Source organism: Mobula birostris, chromosome 18 (genome assembly GCF_030028105.1).
Source record: "Mobula birostris isolate sMobBir1 chromosome 18, sMobBir1.hap1, whole genome shotgun sequence".
Taxonomy (NCBI): Eukaryota; Metazoa; Chordata; class Chondrichthyes; order Myliobatiformes; family Myliobatidae; genus Mobula; species Mobula birostris.
The window spans coordinates 61,246,885-61,268,056 of NC_092387.1; the positions used below are offsets into that span (position 1 = coordinate 61,246,885).

The window sequence follows — 21,172 nt, forward strand, 5'->3', positions numbered from 1 at the left end:
GTCCATGTGCCAAAATATCATCTGGGAAAAGTGTGGATTTTGTGGGATCTTACTGTGCAAATATTTGCTGTGACTGTTTCCTACATCACAACAATGATTGCGTTTCGAAAATACTTCATTGGCTGTAGGTCACTTTGGCACAATGGGGCAGAGATATGGAAGGGGTGTCAGCCATGCAAGTCACTTTCTGCCGTTGCCACTTGTGCCACAGGCCAGATGTTGCAGCCTTGCGGGCGAGACAGGGACAGAGCAGAAGTCAGCAGCCTCCAGCTGTGTTGACAAATGAGAGAGCGGTAACACTGCAGATGGAGGCTACAGCCAAGAGCAAACAGCTGTCAGTTCGCTATACCTGCCCTGCATGCAGAAATGAATCAGGTGCTGGAAATCTTTGATAAACAGGATCTGAGACAGCCACGTACCTGGTGCAGAAAAGCTCTGAAATAATGACTTTGTGGCCAAGTTTGCAGATGATACAAGGATAGGCGGAGGGGCAGGTAGCAGAGAGAAATTAAAAGTACTTGGACACATTAGGACAATGGGCAGAGAAGTGGCAGATGGAATACAGTGTCAGGAAGTGTATGGTCAAGTACTTTAGTATAAGGAATAAAGACGTAGACTATTTTCTAAACAGGGCGCAAATTCAGAAGTCGGAGGTACAAGGGGAATGTGCTGGCATTGCTGGCATTGCAGAGGGTCCAGACGCGATTCATGAGAATGATCTTAGGAATGAAAGGGTTAATGTATGAGGAGCATTGAAGGGTCTGGGCCTGTACTCCTGGAGTTTAGGAATCTCACTGAAGCTGACTGATTATTGAAAGGCTAAGATAGAATGGACGTGGAGAGGATATTTCCAATAGCGGGAGAGTCTCGGACCAGAGGACACAGCCTCAGAATAGAGATGAAGAGGAATTTAGTTAGCCAAATGGAATTCATTGCTACAGACAGCTGTGGAAGACAAGTCATTGAGTATATTTAAAGCGGAGGTTGATAGATTCTTGACGAGTAAGGATGACAAAGATAATGGGGCAGGAATGAAAATGGAATTGAGAGGGAAAATAAATCAGCTATGATTGAATGGTGGAATAGGCCTGATGGGCTAAACAGCCTAATTATGCTCATACGTCTTATGTCTTGTGAGGACAGAGAACACTTCAGACACTCAGCAGGTCAAGCAGTCACCATGCGGGGCTTTAAGCAGAGTTATTGTTTCAGGCCAGTTGCCTGAAAGCTCCAAGTGTCACCCCTGTGCAGCAGACTTGACTCAAAGGCAGAGACTGTTTGCTTCACACCAGACACAGAGGCAGGAGAAGTCAAGGCTCTGGGTCAAATACACTTCAGTCCTCAACGCTGCTGTGTGCTTAAAGAGATTTCTGCTGGTCTTCAGTGTCTCAATAGAGGCTCATAAACTTTTCATTGCTCGTTAACCAGACTGAAATGAATAGCTTTCCTCTCTCTTGCATTTTCTACGGTTCTTGGATGCCCCTGGGTGTTTAGTAAGCAGTGAAGCACTTAAGTGAAATGCAGCCATTTGATTTAATGTAGGAAGCATTGTACGAGAAGCCCATAAGCACAAAGCAAGATCCCATGGTCACCTGAGCAGGTTGGATTTTGAGTCATTCACTCGTCAGAAGAGCTGTGCCTCTGGCAGTGTTCGACCGCTCCGGGGCGCAAACTGGTAGACGTCCCAGCCTCCCGTGCTGTCTGGGTGGAGTCTGCACGTTCTCCCTGTGACCGAGTGGTTTCCACTTAGGTGCTCTGGATTTTTCTGGCACACTTATGCTCTCAACTCTCTCCGGAACGAGCCACAGCTTCTCCAGCTCGGAGGTGAGTGAGATTCCCATTGACAACTATCAGCAGCATCTGGTGGAGGTGAGGGACAAGGAAAGATGAAATGTCGACTGTTTACTCTTTTCCATAGATGCTGCCTGGTCTGCTGCGTTCCTCCAGCATTCTGTGTGTATGGCATTATTAAGATGAAAGATTAGCTTTATTAGTCACATGTACATCGAAACATGCAGTGAAATGCATCGTTCACACCAAATCAAGTCAGCAAGGGTTGTGCTGGGCAGCTCGCACTTCTGACGCCAACATAGCATGCGCACAACTTATTAACCCTAACTTGTGCAGCTTTGGAATGTGGGAGGAAACCCGAGCACCCAGAGGAAACCACGCGGACATGGGGAGAACATTACAAATTCTTTACTTAAGGATGGGAGGAATCAAACTTCGACCTCACGGCGGTAAAGCATTCAGCTGATCGCTACGCCGCTGTGCTAACCCGCGAGGTAGTGGACATGAAGCATTGTCTGCTCCACACGGAACCTGGAGGGTGGGCAGTGACCCTGATCCAGCCTCTGCTCCTGATCATGCCGTCCCCAGCCAGGGAGACCTCACAGTCCGGCAACACTGCATCGATACATGTTACCGTGCACGTCTCCCGTAGAGCGAGAGCGATGGACGACGAGCGTGACAGCAGTGGAACTGGAGCCGGGTTGGTAGCATTTCACCAACCACCGTGCTGTCCACTTAATGCTTTGATTTAATTTCCCTTTCTTTACCTTCCCATCACTTCCCTTGCCCTTTGGAACCGAGGAAACTGGAGCCAGATTTAAAAAGTGGGGGGGGGAGGAACACTGTTTCCCCTTGGCAGTGCGGCCAGTGACAGAAGGAAATGAAGGGAGGGGAACTGAGTGAGGAAAAGAGTGTTGAGGGGAAAGTATTTACACCCACTGGGCGGTGGGGTGGGGTGTGGAATCGAACTCACCACCAAGGAAGAAATGGAGGCAGAAACGCCTCATTGCTCCTTGCAGTGGGACTTGGGACAGTCACAGAGCTATACAGGAGGGAAACAGGCACTTCAGCCTGACTCTTTGATGCTAGCCAAGAGAGCTGCCTGAGTTAATCCTGCTTACCTGCTTTCAGCTCATATCCCTGTTCATGTACCCAACCAAATATCTGTTAATGCAGCGTTTCCCATGGACTCCTCAGTTGTTTATTTATTTATTGACATACAGGACAGTGTAAGCCCTTCTGGCCCTCCGAGCCTCACCACAGGACAATTTACAATGACCAATTAACCTACCAACTGGTCCGTCTTCAGGATGTGGGAGGAAACTCTCACGGTCACGGGGGGAGCATGCAAACTCTCACGGTCACGGGGGAATGTGCAAACTCTCACGGTCACTGGGGGAGCGTGCAAACTCTCACGGTCACAGGGGGAGCGTGCAAACTCTCACGGTCACGGGGTAAAGTGCAAACTCTCACGGTCACAGAGGGAGCGTGCAAACTCGCACGGTCACGGGGTAAATTGCAAACTCTCACGGTCACGGGGGGAGTGTGCAAATTCTCACGGTCACGGGAGAGCGTGCAAACTCTCACGGTCACGGGGGGAGCGTGCAAACTCTCACGGTCATGTGGGGAGCATGCAAACTCTCACGGTCATGGGGGGAGTGTGCATACTCTCACGGTCACGGGGGGAGCGTGCAAACTCCTTACAGCAAACGGTGGGAATTGAACCTGGGTCACCGGTACAGTAAAACGTTGTGCTGATCACTACACAACCGTGCTGCTCGGTGTTTGGGTCCATGGCGTAAAAGAGGTTGGCGACCATTGTATTAATGAGAAGCATTGACCTTTGATGTTAAGGAGTAGGAGCAGGGAGAAGGGGTGAACTCAAATTGCTTTCTTTTACTGGCATAGGCATGTTGGGCTGAATGTCCACCTATTCTGTATTCAAAGTCAGCTTATTGTCTCTCTCACACACATATGCACACACACACACACACACACACACACACACACACACACACGCAGACACACACGCACACGCGCGCGCACACACACATGCAGACACATGCAAGCACACGCACACACGTGCACACGCACACACACATGCACACACACATACACACATGCTCACGGTCTCACACACACAAATCCATGCACACAGGTGGAATGAAAAACAACAGAAATTAAACTCATGCACGCAAGTCCTGACGAAGGATCTTGGCCTGAACTGTTTACTGTTCATTTCTCTCCATGGACACTGCCTGACCTGCTGAGTTCCTCCAGCATTTATGTGTGATGCTATAAATAAAACTCAATTTTACGAGAATACCCAATTTGAACAAAGAAAAAAATGTGATACTGCTGAAACACTTTAGTGTTATAGGGTTTTGGTTGGTTGGTTCAAGAACTGAATGACTGATGATGTTGGATTGAAGTCTAAAATATTATTTTTCTCGTAGTTTATATAATTACCTGTTTATGTGTCATTGTTCAGTGATTTTTCAGTAATTGCATAGTTCCGTGTTTTTCGTGAAGTTTCTCTGCAACCTGTGTCAGCACTCTCTGAACTTGACTATTTCATAGGTTCCCTTTTATCAGTGGAATACCCTTTTTCTGTCTGGTCTGAGCTTGTTTTTAGTATAAGGCCCGGTGACTTTGTCGCTCTTTGTTCAATTTTTGTTCTTGTAACACCTAAAGAAATGGCCGTAACCTCCGGATCAGTGTTACCAGATCCAACAAGGGAAACAGCTGCTTTTGAGCCGAATGGTGTGGGACTTCAGACTTCTGTACCCCAGCAGGTCAGGCAGCATCTATGAAAAGGAATAAACAGTCGGCCCTTCATCAGGAGGGTCTTGGCCAGAAACATCAACTGTTCATTTCCTTCCCTAGGTGAAACCTGATTTGCTGAGGCTCCCCCAGCGCTCCGTGTGTCTTGTTCTGGATTTCCAGCATCTGCAGAATCTCATGCGTTCAGATTTCCATACCTCCTGCCTGTTGGTAGCCGCATGGCCCAGACAGTGGAGGTCACTCACCCCAGAGTCAGACAGTCATTCAGCACAGAAACAGGCCCTTTGGCCCACTGAGTCCATGCTATCCACTTAAACTAACTCTATATTAATCCCATTTTTTATTCTCACCAACTCCCCCCAGATTGGCTATATACTAGACACAGCTGTAAGCTTGTATAACTTTCTCTGTTCCACCCTGATCTTTCCCTGCTCCCGTCCATCTACTGACAAACCCTGTGTGCATTGACAGCTGTTTCCGCTGTGTCGTTGAGGGTTCAGTGTTGCTAAATGCTCTCCCACTGTTGTGCAGAGATCCGCCGGAGGGGATCAAAGGATGCCTCCAACAAGCCGCTGCCTCTGTACGACACGCCCTACGAACCCACGGAGAACGGCGGAGACTCGGACGCGGAGAGGGTGCCCTCTCACCGGCCTCGCGAGAGCCGTCTCCCTGAGGACGACGAGCGGCCTCCTGGCGAGTACGACCAGCCCTGGGAGTGGAAGAAGGGCCGGATCTCGAAGGCCTTCGCAGGTAATTAGTTTCCCTGTTGACAAGTGGGGGTCTCTGGGTCTGTACTTGACAGAGCTCAGAAGGATGAGAATGGAGGTTCTCGTTTACACCTCCTGAATACTGAAAGTATTGTCGTGGAGAGGACATTTCCATGAACGGGAGTGTCTAGAATCGGAGGACACAACCTTAGAATAAAGGGACCGTCCTTTAAAACTGAAATGAAGGGAAATTTCTTCAGCCAGAGTAAAGGGAACCTGTGGAGTTCGTTGCCACTGAGGGGGGTGGAGCCCAAGTTATTGGGTGTATTTCAGGCAAAGATTATTAGATTCTTGATTGGTAAAGGGGTTAAGGGTCACGGGGCAAAGGGTGGAGATAGGGGTTGAGAAGAGATGAAAACAGCCATGATTGAACAGTGGAGTAGACTCGATGGGCCAAATGGCCTAATTCATTTCCTAAGGACCACAGCCGCTCTCTGACTCACACAGTCATACGGCGCAGGAACAATGCTTCGTGCCACCAGGGTGATCTTGCCGCTGGTGGTGGCGTCTGCAACTCCCTATCACTGCATGCATTTCCCCCACGCTTCCCAAATGCTTGGTTGGTCAGTTCCTATAAATGACCCCTTGTGTGGGCAGGTGGCAGGAGAATTGGGGCGAGTTGGTGGAGAGATGATAGATTCAGGGGCAGACTGTGGTGGTGAATGGGACTGAAGGCATTGCTCTGAGAGCCAGCATAGACTGAATGGGTTAAATGGCCCCTTCTATGCCACAGTCTACCTCATCTTGCATCTCACTGCCTGCCTACACTGCTCATTCTCAGTAACTGTAACACTTTATTCTGCATTCTGTTATTGCTTTTCCTTCGTACTACCTCGATGTACTTAAATATTTTGAAATGATCTTTCTGGTTGACGTGCAAAGCTTAAAATTCAAGTTCAATTTTATTGTCATCTAACTGTACATATGTACAACCAAATGAAACAACATTCTTCAAGATCACAGTGCACCCACAAAACCAATTATCACACACAGCACATAAACCAAAATATTACTGTAAACAAGGTGATGAAATATAGTTCAAAATTCATGTAATGTGCAGCACAGTAAACAGTAAACAGGTCGCTGTCCAGTGACGAGACCTCAGTGCGGTCAAGGTCTTCATTAGTCTCACAGCCTGAGGGAAGAAGCTTTTACCCTGTCTGGCAGTCCTAGTCCTGATACTCCTGTACCTCCTCCCTGACGGTAGTGGCTCAAAGAGAATGTGGGATGGGTGCTAGGGATCTGCAACAATATTTTGGGCCCTTTGTCTGCAAGTTTGCCACTGTATCTAGATACATGTGATGACTATGATCTGATTCCAAATCCTTATGGAAATAGGAGAAATTATCACAAGGAAACTCACGGTTAACAGGGTCAGTAGAACCCAACTGATTCCTCCCTTGGCTGAAGCTTCCTGTTGGGAGGGGGGGTGCTTCACTCTAGGGTTGAGGCAGTCTCAAGAGGGAGTGTGGTGACCTGTAATATTGGGAAGTCTCGGTACATTTGACAGAGGAAAGTGAGGTTCCTGGAGCTGCCGTCAATGGTATTATTGAAGCTGGTGGCGGTGTTTAAACTCGGCGCACTTATTAATGTCACATCCGGCCCCCTAGTCATGAAAATGCCTCATCAAGCTCCAAACCCATGGACCGTGGGAGGCATGGTAGCGTAACAGTTAGAGTAACGGTTTACAGTGCCAGCGATTGGAAAATCAGAGTTCAATTCCCACCGCTGCCTGTAAGGAGTTTGTATGTTCTCCCCATGACTACCTGGGTTTTCTCTGGATTCTCCGATTTCCTTCCACATTCCAAAGACGTAGCGGTTAGGATTAGTGAGTTGTGGGCATTCTATATTGGTGCTGGAAGCACGGTGACACTTGCGGGCTGCCCCCAGCACATCCCCGGATTGTGTTGGTCGTTGACGCAAACAATGCACTTCAATATGACAAATAAAGCTAATCTCACTCGCACAGAAATTTTGGGAAATGATTCAGAAGCATCATTGGAAGATTAGAGTAGGATTCATTTACAGGCAAGGAGATCAGAAGGAGAGGTGGGAGTTGTGGGGGATGTGTAACTGGGGAGGAGCATGAGGGCGATATTTTTGCTCTGATGGGAATTTTGACCTCTCACAGATCCACACACTGTCTTGTGCCAGGAGGTTCCCTCACTCAGCGTGGCACTAGGTGGGGCAGGGGGATGTATTCGCTGGGGAAAGGAATGGCCACACAGGTCACTGGGTGCTGAAGAGAGGTGTGGTAATTGGGAATGGAAGGGGTGGATTCAAGGAGTCATACAGCACAGAAACAGGCCATTTGGCCTATCTTATGCATGCCAATTGCGATGCCGATCCCATTTGCCTGCCTTTGGCCCACATCCCTCTAAATCTTTCCTGTCCAGGCAAGGATCACTGAGTGCTTAAGAGGGGTGCAGTTGTTCAGGAGTTGCTGCCTCACCTTGAGGAATCGATGGCCTTTGTACCTCAGGAACCTTCCACTGTTTAGTCTCCCCTTTCCTGCTGAAATGGGCAGCCAGTCCCTGATAGAAGATGTTGGTCTGGGTGCAAGTCGATGGGACTTGGCAGAATAACATTTCAGCATGAACTAGATGGGCCAAAGAGCCTGTTTCTGCCCTGCAGTGCTCTACAACTCTATAACTTAATGGGCATTGGATTGACCACCATTTTTTGGTTTATTCATATTCATATTCATTTACAAAACAGGAGACCATTCAGCCCATTAAGTTTCTCCCAGCTCTCAGAGCTATTCTGTTGTCCGATCTTTCCCTGTAACCTATTCACTCTCTGATTCCTGGTGTGTCTACAGTATAGGGGTAACGTTTCACTAGCTATTATCCTAGCAACCGGCAGGTCTCTGGGATGTATACTCCTGAAGATGCTCTGAACAAGTATAGATTAGATGGGCTGAAGGGCCTGTTTCTGTGCTGTAGTGATCCATGTCTGAGTGACACATTTACCTCCAGGAAAATTGGACCTTTTCTACTTTGATGATCTCAATTTTGAGTCTTCTACCTTGGAATGCTTAATTATGACTCTTACTATAAAATTTGAAATGCTTTGACCCAAGTAAGTCGAGGTGAGGGTTATTCTGTGGGCCTGGTGTGAATAGATATCACTATCTCCTTTTACTTTTCAGTAATCTATTAGCTAAGCAGTTTTTCATCAGCAATAAATTGAGCACCCGGTAAAAACCAGACAAAGTGCCTTTCAATGGGCCTTTGGAAAAACGGGAAGTAATTGAGTGCATAAATCGCTTTTTTTTTGGGTACTGGATGTCGCTATGGAAACCTCGCAGAGTGGAAGGAAAGAAGAGCAATGGCTTGAAGCAGCTGACTGAGAGGCTTACAAGGGGTGGGTGCAACGATAGGGGAGGCATCCCTGACGCTTGGCTGAGTGGCATTTTGGCATTTGTTTTTGCACTCCAGAAGAGTCCCGGCTTGGTAATGCACTGAGCAGCCATCCGTCAGCCCGTCCACTGCGTGCTCGGAAGGAGTTATGAATCGCCACTACGATTCCTATTAGGATGTGATGCTAAGGCATTGGGCAGACTGCACTTGGATGTAAAGAATGAAACCAGGATGTATGCTGAGGCTTTATAAGGCACTGGTCACACCACACTGGGAGATTGTGAGCAGTTTTGGGCCCCTTATCTAAGAAAGGATGTGCTAGCATTAGAGAGAGTTCAGAGGGCGCTCGCTAGAATGATTCCGGGAAAGAAAGGGTTAATGTATGAGGAGTATTTCAGGGCTCTGGGCCTAGAATCTCACTGAAGTTTATCGAATATTGAAAGGCCCAGATAGAGTGGACATGGTGATGACGTTTCCAGTACAGGGGGAGTCTAGGTTCGGAGGGCACAGCCTCAAGGTAGAAGAACGGCCCCTTTAGAACAGAGGTGAGGAGGTATTTCTTTAGCCAGAGGACACTGAATCTGGAATTCATTGTCACTGATGTCTGTGGAGGCTAAAGCATTGGGTATATTTAAAGCAGAGTTCAATAGGTATTTAATTAGTAAGGGAGTCAAAGGTTTCAGGTAGAAAGCAGGAGAACGGAGTTGAGGTGGTTAATAAATCAGCCATGATTGAGTGATTGAGCAATCTTGATGGGCCAAATGGCGTAATTCAAATCCTATGTCTTATGGATAGTAAACCATACTTGGGTAGAGACTGCGACTTCCAACAGCAGGGAGACAGTTGTGGCTATAAATAGGGCCTTCAAAACTAAAGACTACTTCCATTTTTTGTTCGAGTGTGGGGTTATCGCTGAGAATGGCGCCTATTGTCCGTCTCTTGTTGAACTGGCAAAGAGGAAGTGTTTCAAAGTCAACCGCAGGTTAGTTTACAGGGAAATAATGGGCCAGGCGAGTCAAGGGTGGCGGTCACGGGCAGCACAGTAGTGTAGCGATTGGCGGCGCTGTCGGTAAGGGGTTTGTATATTCTACCCGTACCGCGCAAGTTTTTTCGGGATGTTCCGGTTTCCTCCCGTATTCTAACAACATAGGGTTAGGGTTGGTGAGCTGAGGGCATGCTATGTTGTCACAGGAAGTGTACTGTGGGCTGCCCGGGCACATCACAACGATGGCGCAAACAGCGCACTTCACTTGTATGTTTGGGTGTTTCGATGTATATGTGACAAATAAAGTTAATCTTTGATCTTTAATCAGATTACCATCCCTGATTGCTGAACCAGATGTGTTTTTGACCACCCAATGATTTCATAGAACATACAGCACAGTGCTGATTGTGTCAGTCCTTTAACCTAGATCAACCTAACCCCTTCCATATAGCCCTCCATTTTAATTTTTCCATGTGTCTATCTAAGTATATCTTAAGTGTCCTTAAAGTATCTGCCTCTTCTGTCATGCTTCCCATGCCTCTACCATGCTTTGTGTAAAAAAAACCTACCTCTGGCATTGCTCCTGCACTTTCCTCCAGTAAATCCTGCTTGTAGCAGCATTACCGGCAGATCTTAAAAATATGCTCCCTTGTATTCATCAGCATCATCGTTATGTGCCATGGCGTATGACATGGGCAACCAAGATCTTCAATCTGTCCATAACCACAATTGTTCTTTGCAAATTTTTCCACAGAAGTGGTTTGCCATTGCCTTCCTCTCCAGGCAGTGTCTTTACAAGACAGGTGACTCCGGCCACTATCAATACTCTTAAGAGATTGTCCGTCTGGCGTCAGTGGTCACATAACCAGGACTTGTGATGTGCACCAGCCGCTCATATGACCATCCACTATCTGCTCCCATGGCTTCTCATGACCCTGATTGTGGGGGTGGGGGGGTGGGATGCAGGTGCTACACCTCGCCCAAGGGTGACCAGAGGGAAGGAATGCCCTGCACGACCTCCTTTGGTAGAGACGTAGCTCCACCCCGCCCTCTTCCCCTTGTATTAGCCATAAATATTCCAAGTCAAGTCAAGTTTATTGTCATGTGCACAAGAATGGTGAGATGCAGGTGTAATGAAAATCTTGCTTGCAACAGCATCACTGACATATAGGTTCAGACAACACACGGAATATAAATTATCCAAGACAAGTGAAGGAAAAAAGATTGTAAACCACGAAACACACACAAAATGCTGGAGAACTCAGCAGGCCAGGCAGCATCTATGGAAAAGAGTAAATACTCCGTTGTGCAGTTCACTTCAAGAACTGAGTAACTATTCTTGAGCCTGGTGGTGTGCGATTTGGGACTTCTGTACCTCCTGCCTGACGGTACCAGTGAGAAGTGGACGAGGGCAGCATTGATGTCAGTGGAAGGGAAACCCTGTGCTTTGAAAACGAGAACATCTCAGGTGGTCTCAAATTGAAAGCCTCGTCCTGAGAACAGATGCGGTGGAGACAGAGGAACTGAGAAGTGGGAATAGCATTTTTACAAGTGACAGGGTGGGAAGAAGTATAGTCAAGATAGCTATGAGAGACAGATGTCAGTGGATAGTCTGTCTCCAGAAATCTCTTGTGACCTTAATTCCCCCAACCCCCACCAATCCTGCACACACACTGCAGCTCCTGTTCCTGCATCATAAAACGCTTTAAACTATCCACACTATGCTAATACTCCAGCATTGCTGTAGTAAGCTGTCCTTTGTGGAAGGTACCCACAGTGTTTGAGTTGTTATGGTGTTGAAACCGAATCCCTGCCTTAACTGAAGACCTCCAGGTTCCAAGCTCCCTCCTCGGCCCCCACCCCCACCTGAAGACCCCCCAGGTTCAGGCTCCCACAGACTGAAGACCCCCCCCCCCCCCGGGTTTCAGGCTCTCCCAAGTCCTGCACATCATTCGAACTTGGAGCTACGCCACCTCAGCCAAGGCCCGTAATCTGTGATACCCGGTGTGGTTGAATGGCCAGGGACCGGACAGTTATACCCACACTCACCCTGTGCTCGAGCAGTTCCGATGCAGGTCTACCAGCACCTCGCTTTTCTGGCCAGTACCTTCGGCATGGAAGGAAGCGTGGCAGGTAATGACAGATGTTGTGTTTCAATCGGCCTGAAGCTCCTTGTACATTATTATCAGGTTTGCATCTTAGGAGCACGTCTGGAGAATCAGGAAGATTCCTTGCACATTGCTCCCCCTCCCCCCCATCTATGTGCATGTCCCTGCTAGTGTCTGCCTCTGTGTTTCTCTCTCCTGAATGTGTGTCTGTCTCTCTCTCTGACTTTCTTTCTGTCTGTCTGTCTCTATCTCTCTCTGTCTTTCTGTTTCTCTCCTCTCTCTCTCTCCCTCTGTCTGTCTCACTCTGCCTATCTGTCCCTCTTTCTGTCTATACCTCTCTCCTCCTCCTCCTCCTCCTTCTACTCTCTCTCTCCCTCTCTCTCTCTCTCTCCCCTCCCTCTCTATCTCTCTATCTCTCTCTCTCTATCTCTATCTCTCCCCCCGCCCCCGCTACCCATCTGTCTTTTCACTGTCTTGGATCACAGAATGATTTTCTTTCCCCATCTTTTCCTGAGCAGCAGAAAGTGCCTGCAGATAATTATACTGAGATTGAAACATTAGTGTGTGATTTCCCTTCCCAGTGCAGTCACTGTGGCTGAAAATACAAAGAGGTATTTCCATCTTTTTCCTATGATAAACTTGCCTGTATAGACAGCTGATGACTAACAGGCATAGTCTGGCTATCTCTGATAATAATTCCTGCTTTTAAACTGCCCTTGTGCAGATAAATGGGTGCTGATAAATTTGAAGTCCGCGTGTCACCAGCGAACTGCCCAGCATGAGCTTGGGCAATCGGCAGTCCTATCACTGATGGCAAGGCATTACACACAGAGAATAAGAGGCTGCACAGGACAAGACTCGTGGCCATTCTGCTGGAGGAGATGCTCCAGATGGATAGCACGGTAACATAACGGTTAGCGTAACACGCCAGTGACATGGGTTCAGTTCCTTACGCTGTCTGCAAGGAGTTTGTATTTTCTCCCCGTGACCACGTGGGCTTCCTCTGGGGGCTCCATTTTCCTCCCACATTCCAAAGGTGTGCAGGTTAGTAGTTTAATTGGTCACATGGGTATAATTGTGCAACGAGGGCTGGAAGAGCTAGTTACTGTGCTGTATCTCTAAATAAAAACTAAAAAAAATAGAATTCACAAGGAATCAAGATAAGGAAATAAATTGTTCCCAGAGTCAGAGTCTGACGAACAAGCACAGAAACTGGCTTTTTGATCCAATTCATCTGTGTTGATCAAGATGTCCGATTGAGCTAGTCTCATTTGTCCATGTTTAGCCCATAATCTTTCAAACCTCTCCTATTCATTATTGTACCCGTCTCAACTGCTTCTTCTGGCACCTAATTTCATTAAAAGATTTTAAGTGAGGGAGAAAAAAAAATTAAATAAAATTCTTCAATCTGTGTTGAAGATTTGTATTACAGAAAATCGTGAGGCAGATTGTTTTCAAGGAACGCAATGTCTTTGTAACGCGGAGGGTGTCACTGACTTCCCTCTCTTATCCACTCTCTCTCCTCTCCTCAACCAACTGTGCGTTTGCTTCAGATACTGAGGGACAAAATATTGTGTTGTACAGCTCAGGAATAGGCTGCACTGCCCATCATGCCCATGCTGACCTTTGCCCCCATCTACTTGGCCACATCCATTCCTTGCCCTTTTGTGTCTGTCTAAGTGTCCCTGAGTCCACCACCTCCTCTGGCAGCAAGTTCCAGGTGTCAAATGCTCTGTGTTCTATTCTTCCGACCCTCTCCACCCCTGCCTCTGACCCATGAGTTTTACTAGCTCATTAAAGGCATGGAGAAAGGCTCTACAAAAATGCAAGCACCTCACATCCCTGTCAGGACATCCCAACACACTTCAAAGTTTTAGGCGTTTCCAGAGGCCACCCATTTTAACACCACTTCCCCTTCCTATTCCAATATGTCAGCTCACGGCCTCCTCTAATGCCACAATGAGGCCATGCTCAGGTTGGAGAAGCAACCCCTCATATTCTGCCTGGATAGCCTCCAACCTGATGGCATAAACTGATTTTTCTAACCGCCAATTACTTCTTTCTTCTCTCTTTCTCTATTCCCCACTCTGTCTCCCCTCTTACTTCTTCTCTCCTCCTCACCTGCCGATCATCTTCTTCTCCTTTCTCCCATGGTCCTATCAAATTCCTTCTTCTTCCGCCCTTTACCTTTTCCACCTACCACCTCACAGCTTCTCAATTCTTCCCTCCTCCCCAGCCCAGCCACCTTCTCCCACACCTGGCTTCACCTTTCACCTCCCAGCTTGTACTCCTTCCCCTCCCCCGCTTCATATTCTCAATCCTCCCCTTGCCTTTCCAGTCCTGATGAAGGGTCTCTGCCCAAAATGTCGACTGTTCTTTCCCCTCCATAAACGCTGTCTGACCTACAGAGTTCTTTCTGCATTTTGCATGTGTTGTTCCAGATTTCAGTGCCAGTAGTGTCAAAGAAACAGACAGCAACCAATGTGTGCATAAGACCATCAGATGTAGGAACAGAATTAGGGCATTTGGCCCACCGAGTCTGTTCCGCCATTTCATCATGGCTGATTCACTATTCCTTTCAGCCCCATTCTCCCACCCCCTCTCCACAATCTTTGACACCTTTACTAATTGAGAACCTGTCACCCTCTGCTTTAAATATACCCAATGATTTGGCCTCCACTGCTATCTGTTGCAATGAATTCCACAGATTCACCACCCTCTGCCTAAAGAAATACCCCCTTATCTCTGATCTAAAGGGACGACCTTCAATTCTGAGGCTGTGCCCTCTGGTCCTAGACTCCTCCACTATACACAGTGTGATCCCATACACAGGAGTTCAGTTGAGATTATATAAATTCATTAGTGATATTGGGGGATAGGCATTGCTCCTTCAAGCACTCCACTGCACTCATCGGAGAAGCCGAGGAATTCTATACATTGGTGTGGTCGAGTAGGCTCACTGAAGTACCCCTGTTATTTTGAAGGGTGAACGAGGGGTTAAATATTTAACTGTCCGATCATTTATACCCCAGCAACCTGGCCTTGCAGTATGACAGCTGACAGGGCCTCTGTTATGGAAACATCTCCATGCTCTGTCTTACTATCTGGTTCTTTCTTTGAGCGGTGAAGTGATAAGACGAGTTCATCAAAAATCTGCCTGTTTTTATGTGACAGGTGAATGTATTTTTCTCAGCAGCAAGACTACACATCTCCTGTAAAACAACCCAAGGTCAAGGCACCTGAGGGAACTGAAAATACAATTTAAATGCAACACTACTGTGTTTGAAAGCGATAAAGATAATTTATAAGACTCGTCATATCCAGCACAAACCTTTCAAACAGTTTCAAACAATGTAAATTTAAAGCTGTTAGCACTGCCGACAGACTACCTGATGGATGTAGCGTATCCGACTACATTTGCTTTATTAAAATATGACTCAATTATTTTTTAATGTTCTTTTGCATTTTTGAATCATGTTTTTGATTTTCCTTCTGAATTGAAAGGTTTCTACCCAACCTATGGACTCGCTTTCAAGGAATCTACAATTCATGTTCTCAATATTATTTATTTATTTATTTATTTATTATTATATTTTTATATTTGCACGGTTTGTCTTCCTCTGCACATTGGTTGTTTGTCAGTCTTTGTGTGCAGATTTTCATTGATTCTATTGTACTTCTTTGTTCGACTGTGAATGCCTGCAGGTATTACAGGAAAGTTACCGGCATGGTTGGAGCATTGGCTGATTAGTAAGAGGCAGCGAATGGGAATAAAAGGATCCTTTTCTGGTTGGCTGCCAGTGACTAGTGGTGTTCTGCAGGGGTCATTGTTGGGACTGCTTCTTTTAATGCTGTATATCAATGATTTAAATGATGGAATAGATGGCTTTGTTGCCAAGTTTGCAGATGATGCGAAGATTGGTGGAGGGGCAGGTAGTGTTGAGGAAACAAGTAGGCTGCAGAAGGACTTAAATAGATTAGGAGAATGAGCAAGAAGTGGTAAATGGAATACAATGTTGGAAAATGCATGGTCCTGCACGTTTGTAGTAGAAATAAATGTGCGGACTATTTTCTAAACGGAGAAAATCCTAAAACCTGAGATGCAAAGGGACTTGGGAGTCCTTGTGCAGAACACCATAAAAGTTAACTTGCAGGTAGAGTTGGTGTGAGTCTTGAGGCTCCTGTTTCTTCTTCCTGGTGGCAGCAGAGGGCATGACCTGGGTGGTGGGGGCTCCTGGTGATGGATGCTGCTTTCCTACGACAATAGTTCATGTAGATGTGCTCGATGGTGAGGAGGGCTTAACCCCTGATGGACTGGCCGTGTTCCCTACTTTTGTAGGATTTCCCATACAAGGGCATCGGTGTTTCCATACCAGACAGTGATGCTCCCTGTCAATATACTCTTCACCACACATCTATAAGAGTTTGTCAAAGTCTTGGATGACATGCCAAATCTCACAATCTTCTAAGGAGGTAGAGGTGCTGCTGTGCTTTCTTCGTAATTGCACTTAGTGCGGGGCCCAAGACAGGTCCTCTGAAGTTATAGCACCGAAGAATTTAAAGTTGCTGATCTCCTCCGCCTCTGGTTCTCCTGATGAGGACTAGTTCATGGACCTCCATTTTCCTCTTCCTGACGTCAGTAATAGGGATGCCTTGTTACAATTATATAAAGGCCGGGTGAACCTATCTGGAAAGAACCTATCTACAAAGCTGGTTTCCCAACCTTTGAAAGGGTGTTTATGTGGTGGGGGCTATGCAGGGAAATCTTGGCTCTATTGTATGTGTGTAATTGAGCAGACCGGGTCCATTTTGAGCAGAGATGAGAAGACACCCACTCTCTGTCAGGAGTTTGCAGTTCTTCCCATGACAGTGTAGGTTTCCTCCATTGCTCTGGGTTCTTCTCACATACCAATAATGTACAAGTTAGGATTAGTGAACAGTGGGCATGCTGCGTTGGTGCCAGAAGCATGGTAACATTTGCAGACTTCTCCCAGCGCAATCCTAACTGATCTGATTTAACATAATGCAAATAATGTGTTTCACTGTATGTTTCGAGTACATATGACAAAGCTGATCTTTAAAACAAGAGGTGATCCCATTGAAGCATCCAAAATTCTGGCAAGGTTTGAGAGGGTGGGTATGAGGATGGTTCTCCTGGCTAGGTGCCTAGAGCAAGAGGTCATAGCTTCAGAATAAAGGGTAAGCACTTAGGGCAGATATAGCAAGGTTCTGCACCCAGAGATGGTAAACCTTTGGGATTCTGTATGCAGGAGGGTTGTGGAGGGTCCATCACTGAGTAGAAAGACTCTTCATCCAGAGGTGGTGAACCTTCAAGATTCTAATTCAGGAGGATGTGGAGGATCCATCACAGAGTGCATTCAAGAGTGTGCAGGAGTAATTGGTGGAATTTAGATACAACTGGAACTGAGAAAGATGGGATGGGAGCAGGAAAGTAGGGCAGAGATAGAAGTTCAGCCATAATCTTACTGAATAAGACAACAGGCTCGAGGAGCTGAATGGCCTACCCCTGCTCCTGTTTGTCATCTGTACAGTGCTATTCCTTTGTTAAAGACTTGGTGGTCCTGAGGGCAAGAGCAGTTCACCACAGATGTGGTGGGGAGGGGGAGACGCTCACTAACCTGGAGCACTGAAGGGAAACATCAGTAACACATGCTGAGCTCTCACCACCTGCTGTGATCTCCCAGCACACACTGGGACTGTGCCCAATGTGCAGAGGTCACAGCAATCTCCTGCAACTGGACCCAGGACCAGGAGCTGACTGATTGTGTCACTCTAAGGTAAATTACTCAGAGCAAACACTACTTCACTCAGAGGGTGATGCAAATGTGGAATGAGCAGACAGCGGGAGTGGTGGATGCAGATACAATTGTAACATTAAGGAGAAATTTGGACTGATGCATGGATGGGATGGGTATGGAGAGATGTGGCTGGAGAGCAGGTAGTTGGGTTGACGGGGCTGTAGTGCTCTATGTCTGTTTCTGGGCAATTCCAGGGCAGATACACCCACCCTTCACCCACTAGTCCCCTCAACAAACTGTTCAAACACAGTGAAACACGCCAATCAGTCAGAATCTGGACCAAATCATGTAAGGAGCTACTTGGGCAGGAAGTTTCCAAATCTAAGTCAGGCAGATGTTGGAAACCTGAAATAAAACCAGAAATTGCCGGAAGCATTCAGCAGGTCGGGCAGCACCCGTGGAGATGGCCTTCCATCAGAACCTTTCAGCCTGTACAGAAGAGAGGAAATAAGTTCAAGGCAGAGGGGTTAGCGAGGCAATTCCAGAGCTTGAGGTACAGATGGCTACCAAGGTTGGACCAGTGATCTGTTATGCAGGGACACACTTACCTAGGCAGGTTCCATATAGACAGAGACAGGCCCTTCCCTGTGAACACCTTCCCCATCTCACCACCAAGGGTGGTTCAGGAAGAGAATCAAAGCTTCCCAGTTGGATTCCATTGACTTTACTTATGAACAGGTGGCGAACACAGGTCACCTACAGGTAGATGAGTTTGGTAAGGTGGTATCATGGTTGGTGCAGATACGCCCCTGTGCTGTACTGTTCTATGTTGTAAACCCATGGGTGTTACAAGCGTTTCTCAATTGTCCTGTACCGTGGAAGATTTACGCACATGTTGGGCTCCAGGGGAGAAGAGGGAGGGATACAGTTGCCCAGGTAGGTCTACAGAGACAGGGACAGGCACTCCCTGGTGAATGCCAGCCATACCTCAGCATCAAAGGCGTGGTTCATGGTCAGAGCTGAATTCCTGCCTTCTGCATGATGTACAGTGTGGGCAGCAACCGGATACGGTGGTTGGCTGATGATAAACAGGAGAGGAATAACATTTTGGAACTGTGGATAAACACGGAATTCCAGTGCTCCGCTCAGCACAAGAAGCTTTTATCGCCACTCAATTATTTAGGCTTCCTGATGCTGCTGAGTCCTTCAATAGGCAGTGTCTCGTTCCAAGGTAAACATCCCCTGGATTGGTTAGAGGCAGTCTCGCCCAATACATTACTGCAGGAACGTCTGCTGCCTGGAAAATCTCTGCATCTCTATGGGAGACCTTGCATTCTTTCCACATTACAGTCTGTGTCCCTGCCCGTTCATTATCCCATCTATATCCCCCTCCTCCGTAACATCCGCACAGCCCGCGCTGACGACCAGCTATGCGACATCACCGAGGTTGGATGAGGGAAATCAGGCAGCAATGATGTTGCAATTTAAAGGGGGTGTAATTTTAAGGTGATTGGAGGAAATTATAGGGGGGGTGTCAGAGGTAAGTTTTTTTTTAACACAGAATGGTGCATGCATGGAATGCTCTGCCAGGGGCGATGGTATTTAAGAAACTTTAGTAGGAAGGAAGTAAAGGTTAAATTGATTTCAGAGTAGGTTAAATATTCAGCACAACATCATGGGCTGAAGGTTCTGTACAGTTCTATGTTAAAGAGAGTATCATCTCAGTACTGCCTTCCACATGTTTTCTAGACACCCTAAATTTCCTTCATGTTTTCCTACAACATAGGAGACTAATTCAGCCCTTTGAATCTCTGCTGGCTCACACAGCAATCCCATTCTCCCATTCATTTTCCCTGTAATGTATTCTCCCAATGTTCCCAACAATTCCATCCCTCACATATTAGTAGGGGAGACAATTAACTTGCCAACATGCACATCTCTGGGATGTGGGAGGAAACTGGAGCAGGGAGAATCTGCAAACCCCACACAGACAGCGCACGAGGTGGGGATCGAACCGTGGACCTTGGAGCTGTGAGGCGGCGGCTCTACCCACTGCGCCACGGCCAGTGAAGCGCATCACTGTTGTGAGGTAGGAGATGGCTGTCTGAAGTTCCTCCAGGCATTGTGGATATTTTACCATCATTAGAGGGGAGATAAATCCCTAAATACCCCTCTTCTGAGTGGCATGCTAGGTGCTGTTTAGGATGTACCAATAGTGATGTGTCCAGAGTCACACACTGGTTCAGGATGGCTGATTTCTTGTTCTCCTCTTCTCTGGAAATTATTTAATTAACCAAATTTAAATTCATCAGCTGTTGTGTGGGGTTCTGAACCCTTGCAGTCGGATCAATAGCCCAGCCTTTGAGTCAGTCGTTCAGCAACTTAGTCACTGCACCATCGATCCCACGGAACAAGAGAATACAAAACCTAATTTAACATAAATTGGTTTATTATTGTCACATGTACTGAGGCACAATGAAAAACCTTGTTTTGCATGCCATCCATACACATCATGACCATAAGTCATAGGAGCAGAATTAGGCCATTCAGCCCATCAAGTCTGCTCCGCCATTCCATCATGGCTGATCCCGGATTCCCATTCAACCCCATACACCTGCCTTCATGCCATATCCTTTGATGCCCTGACCAATCAGGAAACTATCAACTTCTGCCTTAAATATACCCACGGACTTAGCCTCCACTGCAGTCTGTGGCAGAGCATTCCACAGGTTCACTACTCTCTGACTAAAAAAATTCCTCCTTACCTCTGTTCTAAAAGGTTGCCTCTCAATTTTGATGCTGTGCCCTCTAGTTCTGAATACCCCCACTGTAGGAAACATCCTCTCCACATCGACTTTATCTAGTCCTTTCAACATTCAGTAGGATTCAATGAGAATTCTAAATTCCAGCGAGTACAGGCCCAAAGCTGCCAAACGCTCCTCATATGTTAAACCCTTCATTCCCAGAATCATCCTTGAGAAACTCCTCTGGACTCTCTCCAATGACAACACATCTTTTCTGAGATATGGGGCCCAAAACTGTTGACAACACTCCAAGTGTGGCTTGAATGCGGTCATTCAACACAATGAAGTAGTATAATGGGAAAGTCAATAACAGACGGCAGCTACAGAGGAAGTACAGTGCAGGTGCAAGGCCACGGTCAGGTACATTGAGAGCTCAGGTGTCCATTGGAGACGTCCATTGAGGCCAATTGTTGGAATCAAACCGTTCTAGCATTTCCAAGCCAGCAGGGCGAGACCCTTGGTACGGTCTCATTTTTTCGTAAGTCTGCTGCAAGTGATTTTTTTACCGGGTTGTTAGTGACTCTGATTCTCAGAATTTCGTTTTACTCCATGGTAATGTCACTAATTTTGTGAGCTTTTTTACTCAGTTATTAATGACTTAGTTTCTATTATTACCCAGTTGTTAAAGACACCAATTCTGAAAGTATTTTTTTACCTGTTTGTTAATGACACCAACTCTACATGTTTTGTTTTACCCAGTGGTTAATGACTCTGAATCTGAGAGTTTTGTTTTACCTAGTTATAAATGACACCGAATCCGTCAGTATTTTTTTACTCAGTTATTAATGACTCTAATTCTAAACTTACCCAAA

The 21,172-nt window shown here is 46.8% G+C and overlaps 1 protein-coding gene across 1 annotated transcript in view; it reads left to right on the top strand.

Moving 5' to 3' along the window:
* LOC140212165 (SH2 domain-containing adapter protein F-like) overlaps nt 1-21,172 on the top strand; it is a 263,486-nt gene that overhangs the window by 114,558 nt on the left and 127,756 nt on the right. Inside the window, 1 exon segment of the mRNA XM_072282800.1 lies at nt 5,107-5,325. Within this exon segment, the coding sequence (XP_072138901.1) occupies nt 5,107-5,325 (219 nt within the window).